General features: G+C 40.1%; 1 protein-coding gene across 8 annotated transcripts in view; it reads right to left on the bottom strand.

The window, feature by feature from the left end:
* The window catches only part of TENM3 (teneurin transmembrane protein 3), a 502,096-nt gene that overhangs the window by 51,750 nt on the left and 437,395 nt on the right, over positions 1-12,951 (bottom strand). For 4 of the 8 annotated variants that reach the window (XM_065405305.1, XM_065405306.1, XM_065405307.1 and 1 more), the window contains 4 exons: positions 10,915-11,182; positions 10,228-10,371; positions 4,395-4,644; positions 3,949-3,969 (listed from right to left, as the gene is read on the bottom strand). In XM_065405305.1, the coding sequence (XP_065261377.1) occupies positions 3,949-3,969; positions 4,395-4,644; positions 10,228-10,371; positions 10,915-11,182 (683 nt within the window). The remainder of the gene's footprint in view (positions 1-3,948; positions 3,970-4,394; positions 4,645-10,227; positions 10,372-10,914; positions 11,183-12,951) is intronic. The other 4 variants (XM_065405308.1, XM_065405309.1, XM_065405311.1 and 1 more) reach the window with 1 other exon arrangement.

The following is a 12,951-nucleotide window of genomic DNA, read 5'->3' as shown; positions in this document are numbered from 1 at the left end:
CTCTCTCACAATGCCTTCTTCACCCTTACCTTAGGGCTCCCTTTCAGTGGCTTGAGGGTGTCTTCATTACCCAGCCCTTCAGCTGCACTTCCTCTCCTCTGGCTCCCTGGCTCTCCTCAGCCTGACAGGAGTGAGCCCTTTTATAGTATCAGAGGGGCCTTAATTAGAGTCAGGTGTTCACATTAGCTTAATGGCCTCACCTGACTCTTTACAGGTTAATTAGAGTCAGGTGTTCTCATTAGCCTAACTAGGGTGACCAGAGAGCAAGTGTGAAAAATTGGGACATGGGGTGGGGGTGGGGGTGGGGGGTAATAGGAGCTTATATAAGAAAAAGACCGAAAAATCGGGACTATCCCTATAAAATCGGGACATCTGGTCACCCTAAGCCTAACGGCTTCAACTGACTCTTTGCAGGCTAATTGGAGTCATGTGACCACCCTAGCCTGGAGCAGACCCTGCTCTGGTCAGTCAGGGAACAGAAAACTGCTTATCCAGTGGCCAGTATATCTGCTTTCTACTACTCTGCTGTACCCCCAACTGGCCTGGATCTATCACATGTGCACTTTGTATTCTGTGTTGTAACTGAAATCAATATATTTGAAAATGTAGAAAAACATCCAAAATATTTAATAAATTTCACGTGGTAGTCTATTGTTTAACAGTGCGATTAAAACTGCAATTAATCATGATTAATTTTTTTAATCACAATTAGTTTTTTTGAGTTAATCATGTGAGTTAACTGCGATTAATCAACAGCCCTAAAAATGATAGAATAAACAGAGGAGATGTGTGTATGGGGGGAAGCCTGGCTTGTGTCTCCTCACTGGCCTAACTTTATGTCACCTTTCCCTAGTCCTGTGGTATATATAAAATCATAATGAAAAGTGTAAGGCAACCTTAACTACAGATGCTGCTACCTGTGCTGCCTACAATTATGTTCCTAAAATAATTTCTTTGTCACTGCTTGTATCAGGCTACACCTCTCTTTTAATTTCTCTATAGGCTTCCATTTACTGTCTACGTCATCCGCACCTTCAATACCCTGTGAAATACTGTCCCTACCTCAGCCCGTATTTATTCTATTGCTTTATTTATTCTATTGCTTCTTCCACCCACTGTTACACCTTGGGTCACTGGACTGAGGGCTCAGCCCCGTTCTGCCAGGGCACTTGGTCGGGGGCCGCACCAAGTGGCTTGGCCCTGCTCTGGCCAGGGCACAGGGTCGGGGCCACGCTATGTGGCTCCCGGAAGCCACAGCATGGCCCCGTTCCAGCTCCTACATACTCCAATGGGAGCTGCAGGGGTGGTGCCTGTGGATGGGGCAGCGTACAGAGCCCCCTAGCCATGCCTCCGCATGGGAGCCGGAGAAGGGACATGCCACTGCTTCCGGGAGACGCTTGACGTAAGCGCCGCTCGGAGCCTGCACCCCCGAGCCTCTCCCCATGCCCCGACCCCCTGCCTCAGCCCTGATCCCCCTCCCATTCTCCAAACTCCTTGATCCCAGCCCGGATCCCAGTCTGCACCCCAAACCTCTCATCCCCAGCCCAACCCCAGATCCTGCACCCCCTCCCGCATCCAACCCCAATTTTGGAGCATTCATGGCCCGCCATACCATTTCTATTCCCCGATGTGGCGCTCGGGCCAAAAAGTTTGCCTACCCCTGATTTAGAATATGCAAAAAGAAAACTCACAATTCTGATAATTAACACTATAATTTAAAGAGTTACAAATATTTAATAATGGGATTTCTTGCTGACGCTACAGGAAATGACATATCTGAACTATTACTTCTTAAATAAAAAAAACCTTCCAAAATTAAGGAAAGAAAATCCATATGAGCTAGTATGGCCAGAAGAAGAGTGAATTGTAAGAGAAACCAGGCATATGGAAAAATGAAATGTGAGTCTACGGGTATTTGTTTAAAACAAACAAACAAACCACCACCTGACAGTAAACATGAACACAGCCAATATGAAAATTGGTATGACTGCTGAGCCTCATGCACGTCACATGACACACACTTGTCAGCTCCGTCACAGAGCCTTGCTGTAATGTCACATGTCCAACAAGACAGCCGGATACCCATACTGTTTCTCTTCCTTACTACCAGGAGCTGGTAAGACAGAGGAACTGCAGGGAGTCAAGCTGCCTCTCTTTCTCTCCTCTGGGTGCTCCCCTTACTGTAGCCAAACTAGTCTGGAGCAGCCAGGAGGAGAAGGTAGCTGTAGCCAACTTCCGAGCGCGTTGCAGTGTTGCCAACTCTTGTCATCTTGGAATCAAGATCTTGTGAATCGTGGTGTCATGTTACTATGCGAGAACTTCAGCTTTTAGTTTTTTTTAAAAGTACAGTAACTCCTCACTTAAAGTCGTCCCGGTTAACGTTGTTTCATTGTTATGTTGCTGATCAATTAGGGAACATGCTCGTTTAAAGTTGCGCAATGCTCCCTTACAACGTTGTTTGGCAGCCGCCTGCTTTGTCAATTGCTTGCAGAAAGAGCAGCCCATTGGAGCTAGCTGGTGGGGGCTTGGAACCAGGGTAGACCGGCAGCCCCCCATCAGCTCTCTGCTCCCCAAGTTCCCTGTGCAGCAGCCACCCAGCACGCTTTAAATTGCCGGGCAGTTCAGCTGTCACATTGCAGTGTGCTGCTCCTGCCCTCTGCCTTGGAGCTGCTCCCAGGAGCCTCCTGCTTGTTGTACGGGGGGAGGGGGGAAGGGGTGTTAATGTCACGGTGTCCCCCTCCCCCCACTCCTTTACCCCATCGGGCCATCTCCACAAGGCAGGGGTGGGACACGACAGGGCTCAGGATGGAGGGAGCTTGCTGGCAGCAGCTTCTGTCTCAACTTGCTGATCTACTTAAAATGGCAATGTACTTAGAGTGTGGTCAGCGTACTTAAAGGGGCAATGTGCGTCTCTCTCTCTCACACACTGCGTATGTTTCTGTCTCTCTCTGCCATGCTGTCTCTCCTCCCTCCATTCCTGCTGCCTTGTAGAGAGTGAGGCTACATTAACAACAATGTGTTAACCCTTGAGGGCTCAGACGAGTGCTAATTCATCATTTAGCAGTTAGGCATTCCCTGGGAAATATCCCACCCTCATCCACCCTCTGACTTCACCACCTCAACCAAGCTTCACAATCATTATTGTTGTGTACAGTATTGCATTGTTTAAAACTTATACTGTGTATATATATATATAGTCTTTGTCTGGCGAAAAAAAAAAATTCCCTGGAACCTAACCCCCCCTATTTACATTCATTCTTAGGGGAAATTGGATTCACTTAACATCATTTTGCTTAAAGTCGCATTTTTCAGGAACATAACTACAACATTAAGCGAGGAGTTACTATATGTTTCTTGCCCTTGTGGTTGCACAGAAAATCTTGAAATATGAATCCCCAAAAGCCCTAAATCTGAAGGCTAATAAAAGGAACTCAAAATATATTACATTTACAAATCTCATGACTTTTCAGCTATCATCATCATATTTTGGGCCAGCCTAATGGGTTTTGAATGACTGAAGTTGGCAATAATGCTGCTAGCAAGAGATAAGAGGGGAGCTAGAAGCAGGGTTTAAGACTGGGAGACAGGAGAAGGGGCAGGCAGCATAAATGGGAACAGTGACTGGGGATCGGAAGTGACAGAAACTGGGTGCAGAAAATGGGAACCTGTGGCTAAAAGTAGGATGCAAAAGAGGACAGGATCTGAAGGTGGACAAGGCACAAAGAGGTTCCTTAATGGGACTGAGAACAGGAACTGAATATCAGTAATTCTACAACTTGACAACTGGCATAACCAGAGGCAACATGCTCTCCTTTGACAGCTGAAGTCATTATTTTTGAAAAGCACTCCTCATACAATAACAATACTGGAAGTGACTAATCCACAGTATACATTCATTTGTAAAAATGGACAGTTAGAAGAAATATACATCTCCTTAAAAATGCTTACCTATGTCTAAAATCTTTATTTCTTGGTGGGAGCAAGTAAAGAAGAGTAGAAAAGCAGTATTAGAAAAAAGGTTAGAAAAGAAACAAGAGGAGTAGAAGGCAGAATTTAAAATATTATTATTCTAGTTAAGAAGATGAATTATGAACTTTGATCCAACAGAGTTAACTTATTTTGACTCATAAACAGGAAATAATTAGGCTAGTTTGAATTGCTACAATATTTTTAGATAGAGATATGCATAGTTAAATATTTTAGAGTTAATCAAATTTACTTCATTTTAAAATTGGTTCAATTCTTTTGGTTCAATGCATTATGTAAAAAAATTACAACATTTTATCTCCAACTGAATTTGATATATTAACTTATAAAATGTCAGAAAACTATCCCATATTTTAATACTCAACACCACCTTAATTCCAAAAGTCCCAGACTGGGAAAAGACGTACCTTAGTTCAAGAACACTAGTTACGTTTCCAGATGGGAATATCCGCCGAACATAGTTGAAATCCCCTACGTACAGGCTGCCATCTATCCCACAAGCTAAGGCTACTGGAGCTAGTAGTTTATTACCATCAGCTTGGCCATTGCAACTTGGGCATGAGATGCTGCGTCTTCGTCCATTGCCCATGATGCTACTAACAACTGGAGGTTGCTGAGAAATAAATTGATTTTCACCATTTCCTTTGTAGAGGATACCTGATAGAAATAAAAATACAATTGCTTCCCACATCAAAGTCATGTTCAGGAAATGATGATCATTAACAGCAAACATACCTTATGCAAGACTTTTTTTCATAAAATTCATTAATATTTACAAATAAATCAGAAATATACTTAGAGAACCACAGCACCAAATTAAAAAACATTGAAAATAACCATCTTGTTCAAAAGATATAGTAGAATATTAAAAATACTAACATCTGTAATATGAACATGTTTACAATCATTCTGCTTATAACGTTTTTATATTTATAATTGAGGGGGAATTTTTTTTGAAAAATCACATAATTCATTTACTTTTAATGAGACGTGCTTCTAAATCCCTTCGGTTTGAAAATCTCCCTCAGAAGACTGGAGTTCTAATTGCATGTACATTGATTATTGTAAAAGATGGATTTATATTTGTGAGTTTCAATCCTGTAGTTATACAGTAACTAATTAAAAACATCCTGTTAAATATGACTGGATGACTACCACATACATCAAATATTAATAAGGGGCTACTTCAAAAAAGTTCTGTGACTCAATTTCACATTATAAATGAGTCTTTTTCAATGTACAATAATAATCTATCCCTGGTAACAAAGTCTGCACCTAGAATACATCTGCAGTTATATACAGTTATTAAAAATGTCAAATACAACAAATAATGTAGTGGCAGGCCAACCTGCCCCTTAAACCTAATTCTGCTTTGAGGCATGAAAAGTACAGTCATTTTATAAAGACAAAGTAATATGCCAGCAGTACATTTTTATGGCCTTCACAGGAAACGTGGGAAGCAAAATACATACCTGATAAATTTTTCATAGTTAGAAAATTATGTTTGAATTTGGACTCAGTTAAATGTTACCAGTGTCCTCATTATTATACAGATCAATGACTCCATCAAGTTCTGCTGTATGGATGGTCAGCTATTATTGTTATGCTCATATGTCACAATAAATCTTAATGTGGTATAATCCATGTAAACAACATGTCACTTTGTACTTTATAGTGCTACATGTTTTATTTATTGAGTACAAGGTTTCAAAAGCAGTTTTTGATACTAATGGTAACACTTCTTTTTTGAGATACTGTTAAAACAATCAATCTTACAAAAACACATTTAGGAAACTTGAGAAGGTGTGTCGCTCCCCTTCCCCCCACTTTTTAAGTTGAAAAGAGATCAGAATAAATATCTTTCCTTTTTCACTTAGACTGTTTTTGGTTGCTTCAGTTACTTTTTTAATGTCATACAATTTGGTAGAGGTAAATACCAGAGCAAATGTACATTATGAAATCAGAAAGGATGAAACTGGCTTATGAAAACTTAAAGAAAAGCAATCGAAATAAGGCTGCATCATAATAGCAAATGGAGTGTGTTTTTCGTGAATAGTCTGAGGAAGAATGCATTAATGGCATCTGAAATCCCCCTTCCTATGATTACATCATTTGTGACAATCACAGAACCATAATTTTGCTGAAATAGCTAAGTTCTATAATTTTTATAAGAGGACTCCTACAAGTGAAGACTCTGCACTAGTGCACATGATTTATTCTGTCATTACTTTGAAAAATTGGTCCTTCATATTTCTCCTCTATTATCACAGAATGGAAAGATGAACATTAGAATATTTATTGCAGTGGTTCAGGGTGTCCATACAAACACCTGTCACTGTCTGTACTCCCCTCTGAATAAATTTCTCCAGTTCATCCACCTTGTCATTACAACTAACTACTTCCTTTATTCAATTAGACACGTCACTTTGAAAAGTCATACTTGTCAAATCTACTCTTGAACATAATTTAAAGCCACAATCAATTCACCTTGTGAATAGAAACAACCTCATAATTTAAAAAAACTAGACGAAATAAAACATGCATCTTTGCATTTTTATAAATATCTTAAGAATTTTGCATGGTTCTTTCCTGACATTTTATATTTAAATTTCCATTTCCCCTTATTTGGTTATATTATTTTTCTACTATTCAGCAGTACCAGTTAGGCTATGACCCATCATATCACACCAGCTAAGCAGGATCAAACTGAGCTAACACATAGATGGGAAACCTCCACAAAAGACCTGGATGCTGCTGGAAATAGCATTCTTCCCTCTCAGGATATAGCTACACCACAAATTAAGGTGTAATTGCAGTGTGATAACAATAGTAGTGAAGATATGGTGGCATAAGGTTTCACTTCAGGTTAGCTGCCACAGTACAAGCCTGCTGGTGACATTGGGTGCATATTCAGGTTGCTGGCCCATCCCGAAGTCCATGCCACAGCATTTTCACTGCTATTGTTACGTGTGCTAGAGTGAAGTTAGAATGGGTATGTCTACTTGCACTGCAATTGCACCTTCAGCTGTGGTGCAGACATACCCTAGGTCAGTACAGAACTGATGCCCCAACACAGTGTTAGAGGGAGACCCAATCATACTTTCTGTAAGAGTACAGTGCATCCTGACCAAATTCCAACTTGCGTAATTTCATTCTGTTTATCTAACTTCCCTTACAGATTCAACTGAATACAGTATTCATTTCCTTTTCTAAACTCTTATGCCATGCTGCTGAACACTGTTAAACAGCTGCCTCATATTACTCCAAAGTAGGCTATATTTCACTGTGGAGTGGAGTGATCCTCATATGAATTTTGGTTTTGGATCCTTTATAATCCTAATTATAATTACTATATTATAATTGTGGCTGCTGCTATGTTGCTCTGGGCAGTCCTTAGCAATCTCCACCACTCCCCTTCTCCATCAAGTGAGGAGCGGTAGGCAGGGTGGAACTGATTGTTGGGGGGCTGGTTCAATCTAGCTGCAATGAAGTGACACATGAAAATGTACAGGAGTTAGCAGTGCCTATTCTAAGAGAAGAGAGGCCCTATGAGACATCCTGCCAGGGAGAGGGGCCACAAGGAGAAGCATTGGTAACATGAATTTTAAGTAGCCTTGCTCCATGGAAATGTACTGTGTGGGGTTGGGGCGGGAGCAAGACAGAACACTCTATAAGAGGCCAATGAGAAGCATGTTACACATATTGACGCTGCTCTTGACACCCATGAAAACTCAAATCTTACTAATTCACAATTGGTCTCCCATTAGCTTAAGTTAGTGAGAACATAAGAACGCAAGAATGACCCTACTGGGTCAGATCAAAGGTCCATCTAGCCCAATATCCTGTCTTCCGACAATGGCCAATGCCAGGTGCCCCAGAGGGAATGAACAGAAGAGGTAATCATCACATGATCCATCCCCTGTCACCCATTCCCAGCTTCTGGCAAACAGTGGTGAGGGAAACCATCCCTGCTAATAGCCATTGATGGACCTATCCTCCATGAATGTATCTAGTTCTTTTTTTGAACCCTGTTATAGTCTTGGCCTTCATAATATCCTGTGGCAAAGAGTTCCAGAGGTTGACTGTGCGTTGTGTGAAAAAATACTTCCTTTTGTTTGTTTTAAATCTTCTGCCTATTAATTTCATTTGGTGACCCTTAGTTCTTGTGTTATGAGAAGGAGTAAATAACAGTTCCTTATTTACTTTCGCCACACCAGTCATGATTTTATAGATCTCAATCATATACCCCCTTAGTCGTTTCTTTTCCAAGCTGAAAAGTCCCATTCTTATTACTCCCTCCTCATATGGAAGCTGTTCCATGCCCCTAATAATTTTTGTTGCCCTTTTCTGTACATTTTCCAATTCTAATATATCTTTTTTTGAGATGGGGCGACCACATCTGCATGCAGTATTCAAGATGTGGGCGTACCATGGATTTATATAGAGGCAATATGATATTTGCTGTCTTATTAGCTACAGCAAATATACTTTCTTAATGATTCTCAACATTCTGTTAGCTTTTTTGACTGCCACTGCACATTGAGTGGATGTTTTCAGAGAACTATCCACAATGACTCCAAGTTCTCTCTCTTGAGTGGTAACAGCTAATTTAGACCCCATCATTTTATATGTATAATTGGGATTATGTTTGCCAATGTGCATTACTTCGCATTTATCCACATTGAATTTCATCTGCCATTTTGTTGCCCCGTCACCCAGTTTTGTGAGATCCCTTTGTAACTCTTTGCAGTCTGCTTTGGACTTAACTATCTTGAGTAGTTTTGCATCATCTGCAAATGTTGCCACTTCACTGTTTACCCCTTTTTCCAGATCTTTTATGAATATGTTGAACACCACTGGTCCCAGTACAGACCACTGGGGGACAGCACTATTTACCTCTCTCCATTCTGAAAACTGACAATTTATTCCTACCCTTTGTTTCCTATCTTTTAACCAGTTACCAACCCATGAGAGAACCTTCCCTCTTATCCCATGACCGTTTAATGAGGCCTTTGTTTATCAGTTAGAAGTCAGCTTGACAACACAGCGCACAGTCAATCTGTGGAACTCCTTGCCTGAGGAGGTTGTGAAGGTTAGGACTATAACAGGGTTTAAAAGAGAACTAGATAAATTCATGGAGGTTAAGACCATTAATGGCTATTAGCCAGGATGGGGAAGGAATGGTGTCCCCAGCCTCTCTTTGTCAGAGGGTGGAGATTGATGGCAGGAGAGAGCTCACTTGATCATTATCTGTTAGGTTCACTCCCTCTGGGACACCTGGCATTGGCCAATGTCAGCAGACAGGATACTGGGCTGGATGGGCCTTTAGTCTGACTCAGTATGGCCGTTCTTATGTTCTTAACTTTGGGCTTAAATCATCTCTCTGATTTGTGCCAGTGGCTGGCCACCAAACCCATGTAGAGATTCACTTCACAGAAGGCAGGCAGTGTTTGCATCGCCATCCTTCCTTCACAGTTCTGTTGAGCCAACTTTAAGTTGCAGTCTGAACCCTGTCAGTGGAGGCTGCCCAGGGAACATGCTGAACCAGAACATGCCTTGCATGCCCTGGCCACACACCCCTCTCCTTTCCAGCCAGCACAGCTCAGAGCTCTAGTAGAGGGGAGGTGCAGGTGCTTTGAACTGATACAATCCCTCTCCAGGTAGACATTCTGCTGCTGAGGATTATGATTTCAGTAGGAGTTTCTCCTGTGTAACTGATGGCCAAAGTGAGGTCTAAGAGTGAAGAGATCTGGGTCTGGCAGAGGCTTTGATTATTGCTATATAATTTTCACTAAGTATGAGCAAAAGTGCCAGTCATCACACTGATAATACACAACTAGTAGGAAACAATTTCAGTATTCTTATATATGATTTTTTTTTTAAATCAGGGCCTCCTTAAAGGCACACACACACACACACACATTAAAATATTAAACATGTATTAAAACCAATTTGAAGATAAAATAAAATTTTGTAAACAAAAAAAATTCAGTAACATGCTTTTCATTGTGACACCTTTGTTAAGTAAAATCCCAGAGGTTTATGTAATTTTAGGAAGGAGAAATATGTCATAAACTGTAAATCATGGAAACACATAAAATACTCAATTATTTCATACTTTGCTCAGGTATGGTACTTTTTTTAAATGGAAGAAAATATTTGATTAATTATAACAATATGTTTCAAGCCAGGGCATAGAGTAAAATATTAAAATGAACAATGACAAGAATACGTCCTTACCATTCTGAACATCTAACACATGATGTTTATCCAATGTCCAACCACCCATGTTAGAGGCATCCAATTCATATCCCTGCAAAATGGCAGTCCGCTTTTCCCAGAGAGTTAGATCCAAACAAGACTCGTATTCATAACCTACAGACACTGGAATCATAATAAATCACATTTCATATTCCCCACCATAGTTGAAAAATGGAATTTTGTTCAGAAAAATAACTTTACATTTCTATACTAAACTTGTGATATTTTGCCCTCACAAACTAAATTAAAACCTGTATATCCTTTATCATACAGAGATTGTACAAATATTTCACAATTTAAAAAAGGAATTTCAGATGATTAAAATGATCTTGTTTTTAAAAACAGCAGTAGACTGACTAAGTCTGTCCCAAGACAAGGGTGCAGTACAGAGTGGTTTTTTTCCACATTAATTTGCCACTGTGCTTAAAATGAGATCCACAAAAACTATCCACATTGGGCCTATCCTCCAACTTATTTAATACAAATGAAAAACTAACAATTTGTGATCTCTTTTTATTTTGAAATACATTTTTATTATAAAAAGTTTACCTTTAGTACAGTGCTGTTGTGCTAAGTATTTTCTGATTAACTGATATGGTCACTTTCAATTTAATACTATGATTCCAAGACAGTAATAAATTCAGAAAAGCATCACACTGTACATACCAACAGCTTCAGATAAGCCATAGACCTTCTGGTTGTATGCATCAGTTTTATCCCATATGAAAGTGTAAGCCAGATTTGGGGATGCAGGGAACCATTTCTGGAAAAGTCTTCCCACCACTGCCACCATAAGATGAACCTTCATTAAGTTAAATGGTATAACAGACTGGGTCATCGTGATCTTAAGAACTGATTTATATCCTGCAGCTCTGGAGCTTAAGTATGATAATTTCAAATCAGTTCCTGGGATTGTAGTCTCTTCATGAAGTACCTAATTGTTGATAAAGAAACATTACAATAATGTAAGTTATTTTCAGATTAAAGTGAATATAGTAGTATTTTAAAATCATACCGCGACCAACAGTATATTAAAATCCATAATGAATCAGAACCTGTATCTGAACTGCATTTTAATAAATAAAACATTTTAACAAAAGAAATCACAATATTCTGCTTTTTCTTAAAGACATCTCAAAGACTTTTTGTGATGTAGTTGCTCAATTATTATTTTCTGCTGCAAACTTTCAAAGACTTATGGACATCTCTCTTTTTTCCTGGAAGAACACCTCCAGTCTCTTTTTCCACAACAGATTTGTCAGTAAAGCATCCTCTTTCTGGGCAAATAGCTTCTTCTGAAGCCACCATCCATGCTGTGTATCAAATACAGTAACTGTGATATAGCTAGCACTCTCCCTATTGAAAATAAGTGAGCACTGGGCATGTCACTGAGCAATCACTCCTACATGTTCTTGCATGAAGCTGACAGTGCTCTTCTGGGATAGACACTTGGAGATACACCTATCTCATAGAACTGGAAGGGACCCTGAAAGGTCATTGAGTCCAGCCCCCTGCCTTCACTAGCAGGACTAAGTACTGATTTTTCCCCAGATCCCTAAGTGGCCCCCTAAAGGACTGAACTCACAACCCTGGGTTTAGCAGGCCAATGCTCAAACCACTGAGCTATCCCTCCCCCCTTAATTCCCTCAGACGTAAGAATGGTTCTCTGAGCAACATCAACAAACCCAAGACACCATATATTGTGACAAGTCAATTTGACTATAATTAAGAATGTAGTTAGGAAGATACTTGTTAGCATACAAAAATAATTCCTTTCTCCCAGCCCTTGTCTATATTGCCTATTTAGATAATAAGCTTTACTGGGCAGGGAGTTACTGCTTAGAATGTGTATGTACAGCCCCTTGCACAATGGGGATCCAGATTTTGATTAGCGCCTCTAATTGTTACTGTAGTACAAATGTTAAATAATAATAGTCGTGTTTCATAAAATATCTGTTTTATTTCTGTATTGTAAATATTTTAAACTAGACCTTTCTTCCATTTATTGCAAAGACAGAGAGAAGCAGGATGCCTTAAGAAAAGCTTCCCCATATTTCCTGATCAATTTTCACTGCTCAGACATCAGCTCATTGCTTTCTCATATCAGAAAGGTTCAATCCTGTTTTTATAAGTTTTCCCCTCTCCCCTGAGAATTAGAGTTTGTATGTGGTAGTTGGACATGAAGGATTTCTGCCTTCTATGGATCAAGATAGTCCATCACCTTTATTTCACTCAGGACTTTAACTAGATAAGAATCACATCCTTAAATACTGAAGGCAGAGCCACCAAGCATCCCCATTAAAATGAAAAGGTTTCGATAAACATTATTGTAAATCACATCTCAGGGCTGAATTAAAGCAGTATGGGGCCAAAGCAGCACTTAATGCTCCTGGGAAACAAATTTAGGTAGCTTTACTCTACTTTTCTGTATCTCTTGGTCCTGGGGACAGCCAAGGCCAATGTACTAACTTATACTGGTGTATAACAGTCTTCAGGGAAGCACTGTGCTCTACCCAGCTTCTCCACACCCCAGAACGCCCTCTATGTTGAGGCAAGGACCAATACAGGCTGGCAGAGGGCAGGCTATGGGAGCTCTATGCTAGGGAAATCCAAGGACCTGGCATATAGAGTTTAAGAGGCCTTAGATGTCATGTCATAAGGAAACTACTGCAGGTATATTAAGAAAGATTTACATGACATTAA

Source organism: Emys orbicularis, chromosome 5 (assembly GCF_028017835.1).
Source record: "Emys orbicularis isolate rEmyOrb1 chromosome 5, rEmyOrb1.hap1, whole genome shotgun sequence".
In the NCBI taxonomy this organism is placed as follows: Eukaryota; Metazoa; Chordata; order Testudines; family Emydidae; genus Emys; species Emys orbicularis.
This window is presented reverse-complemented; position numbering and strand designations above follow the sequence as displayed.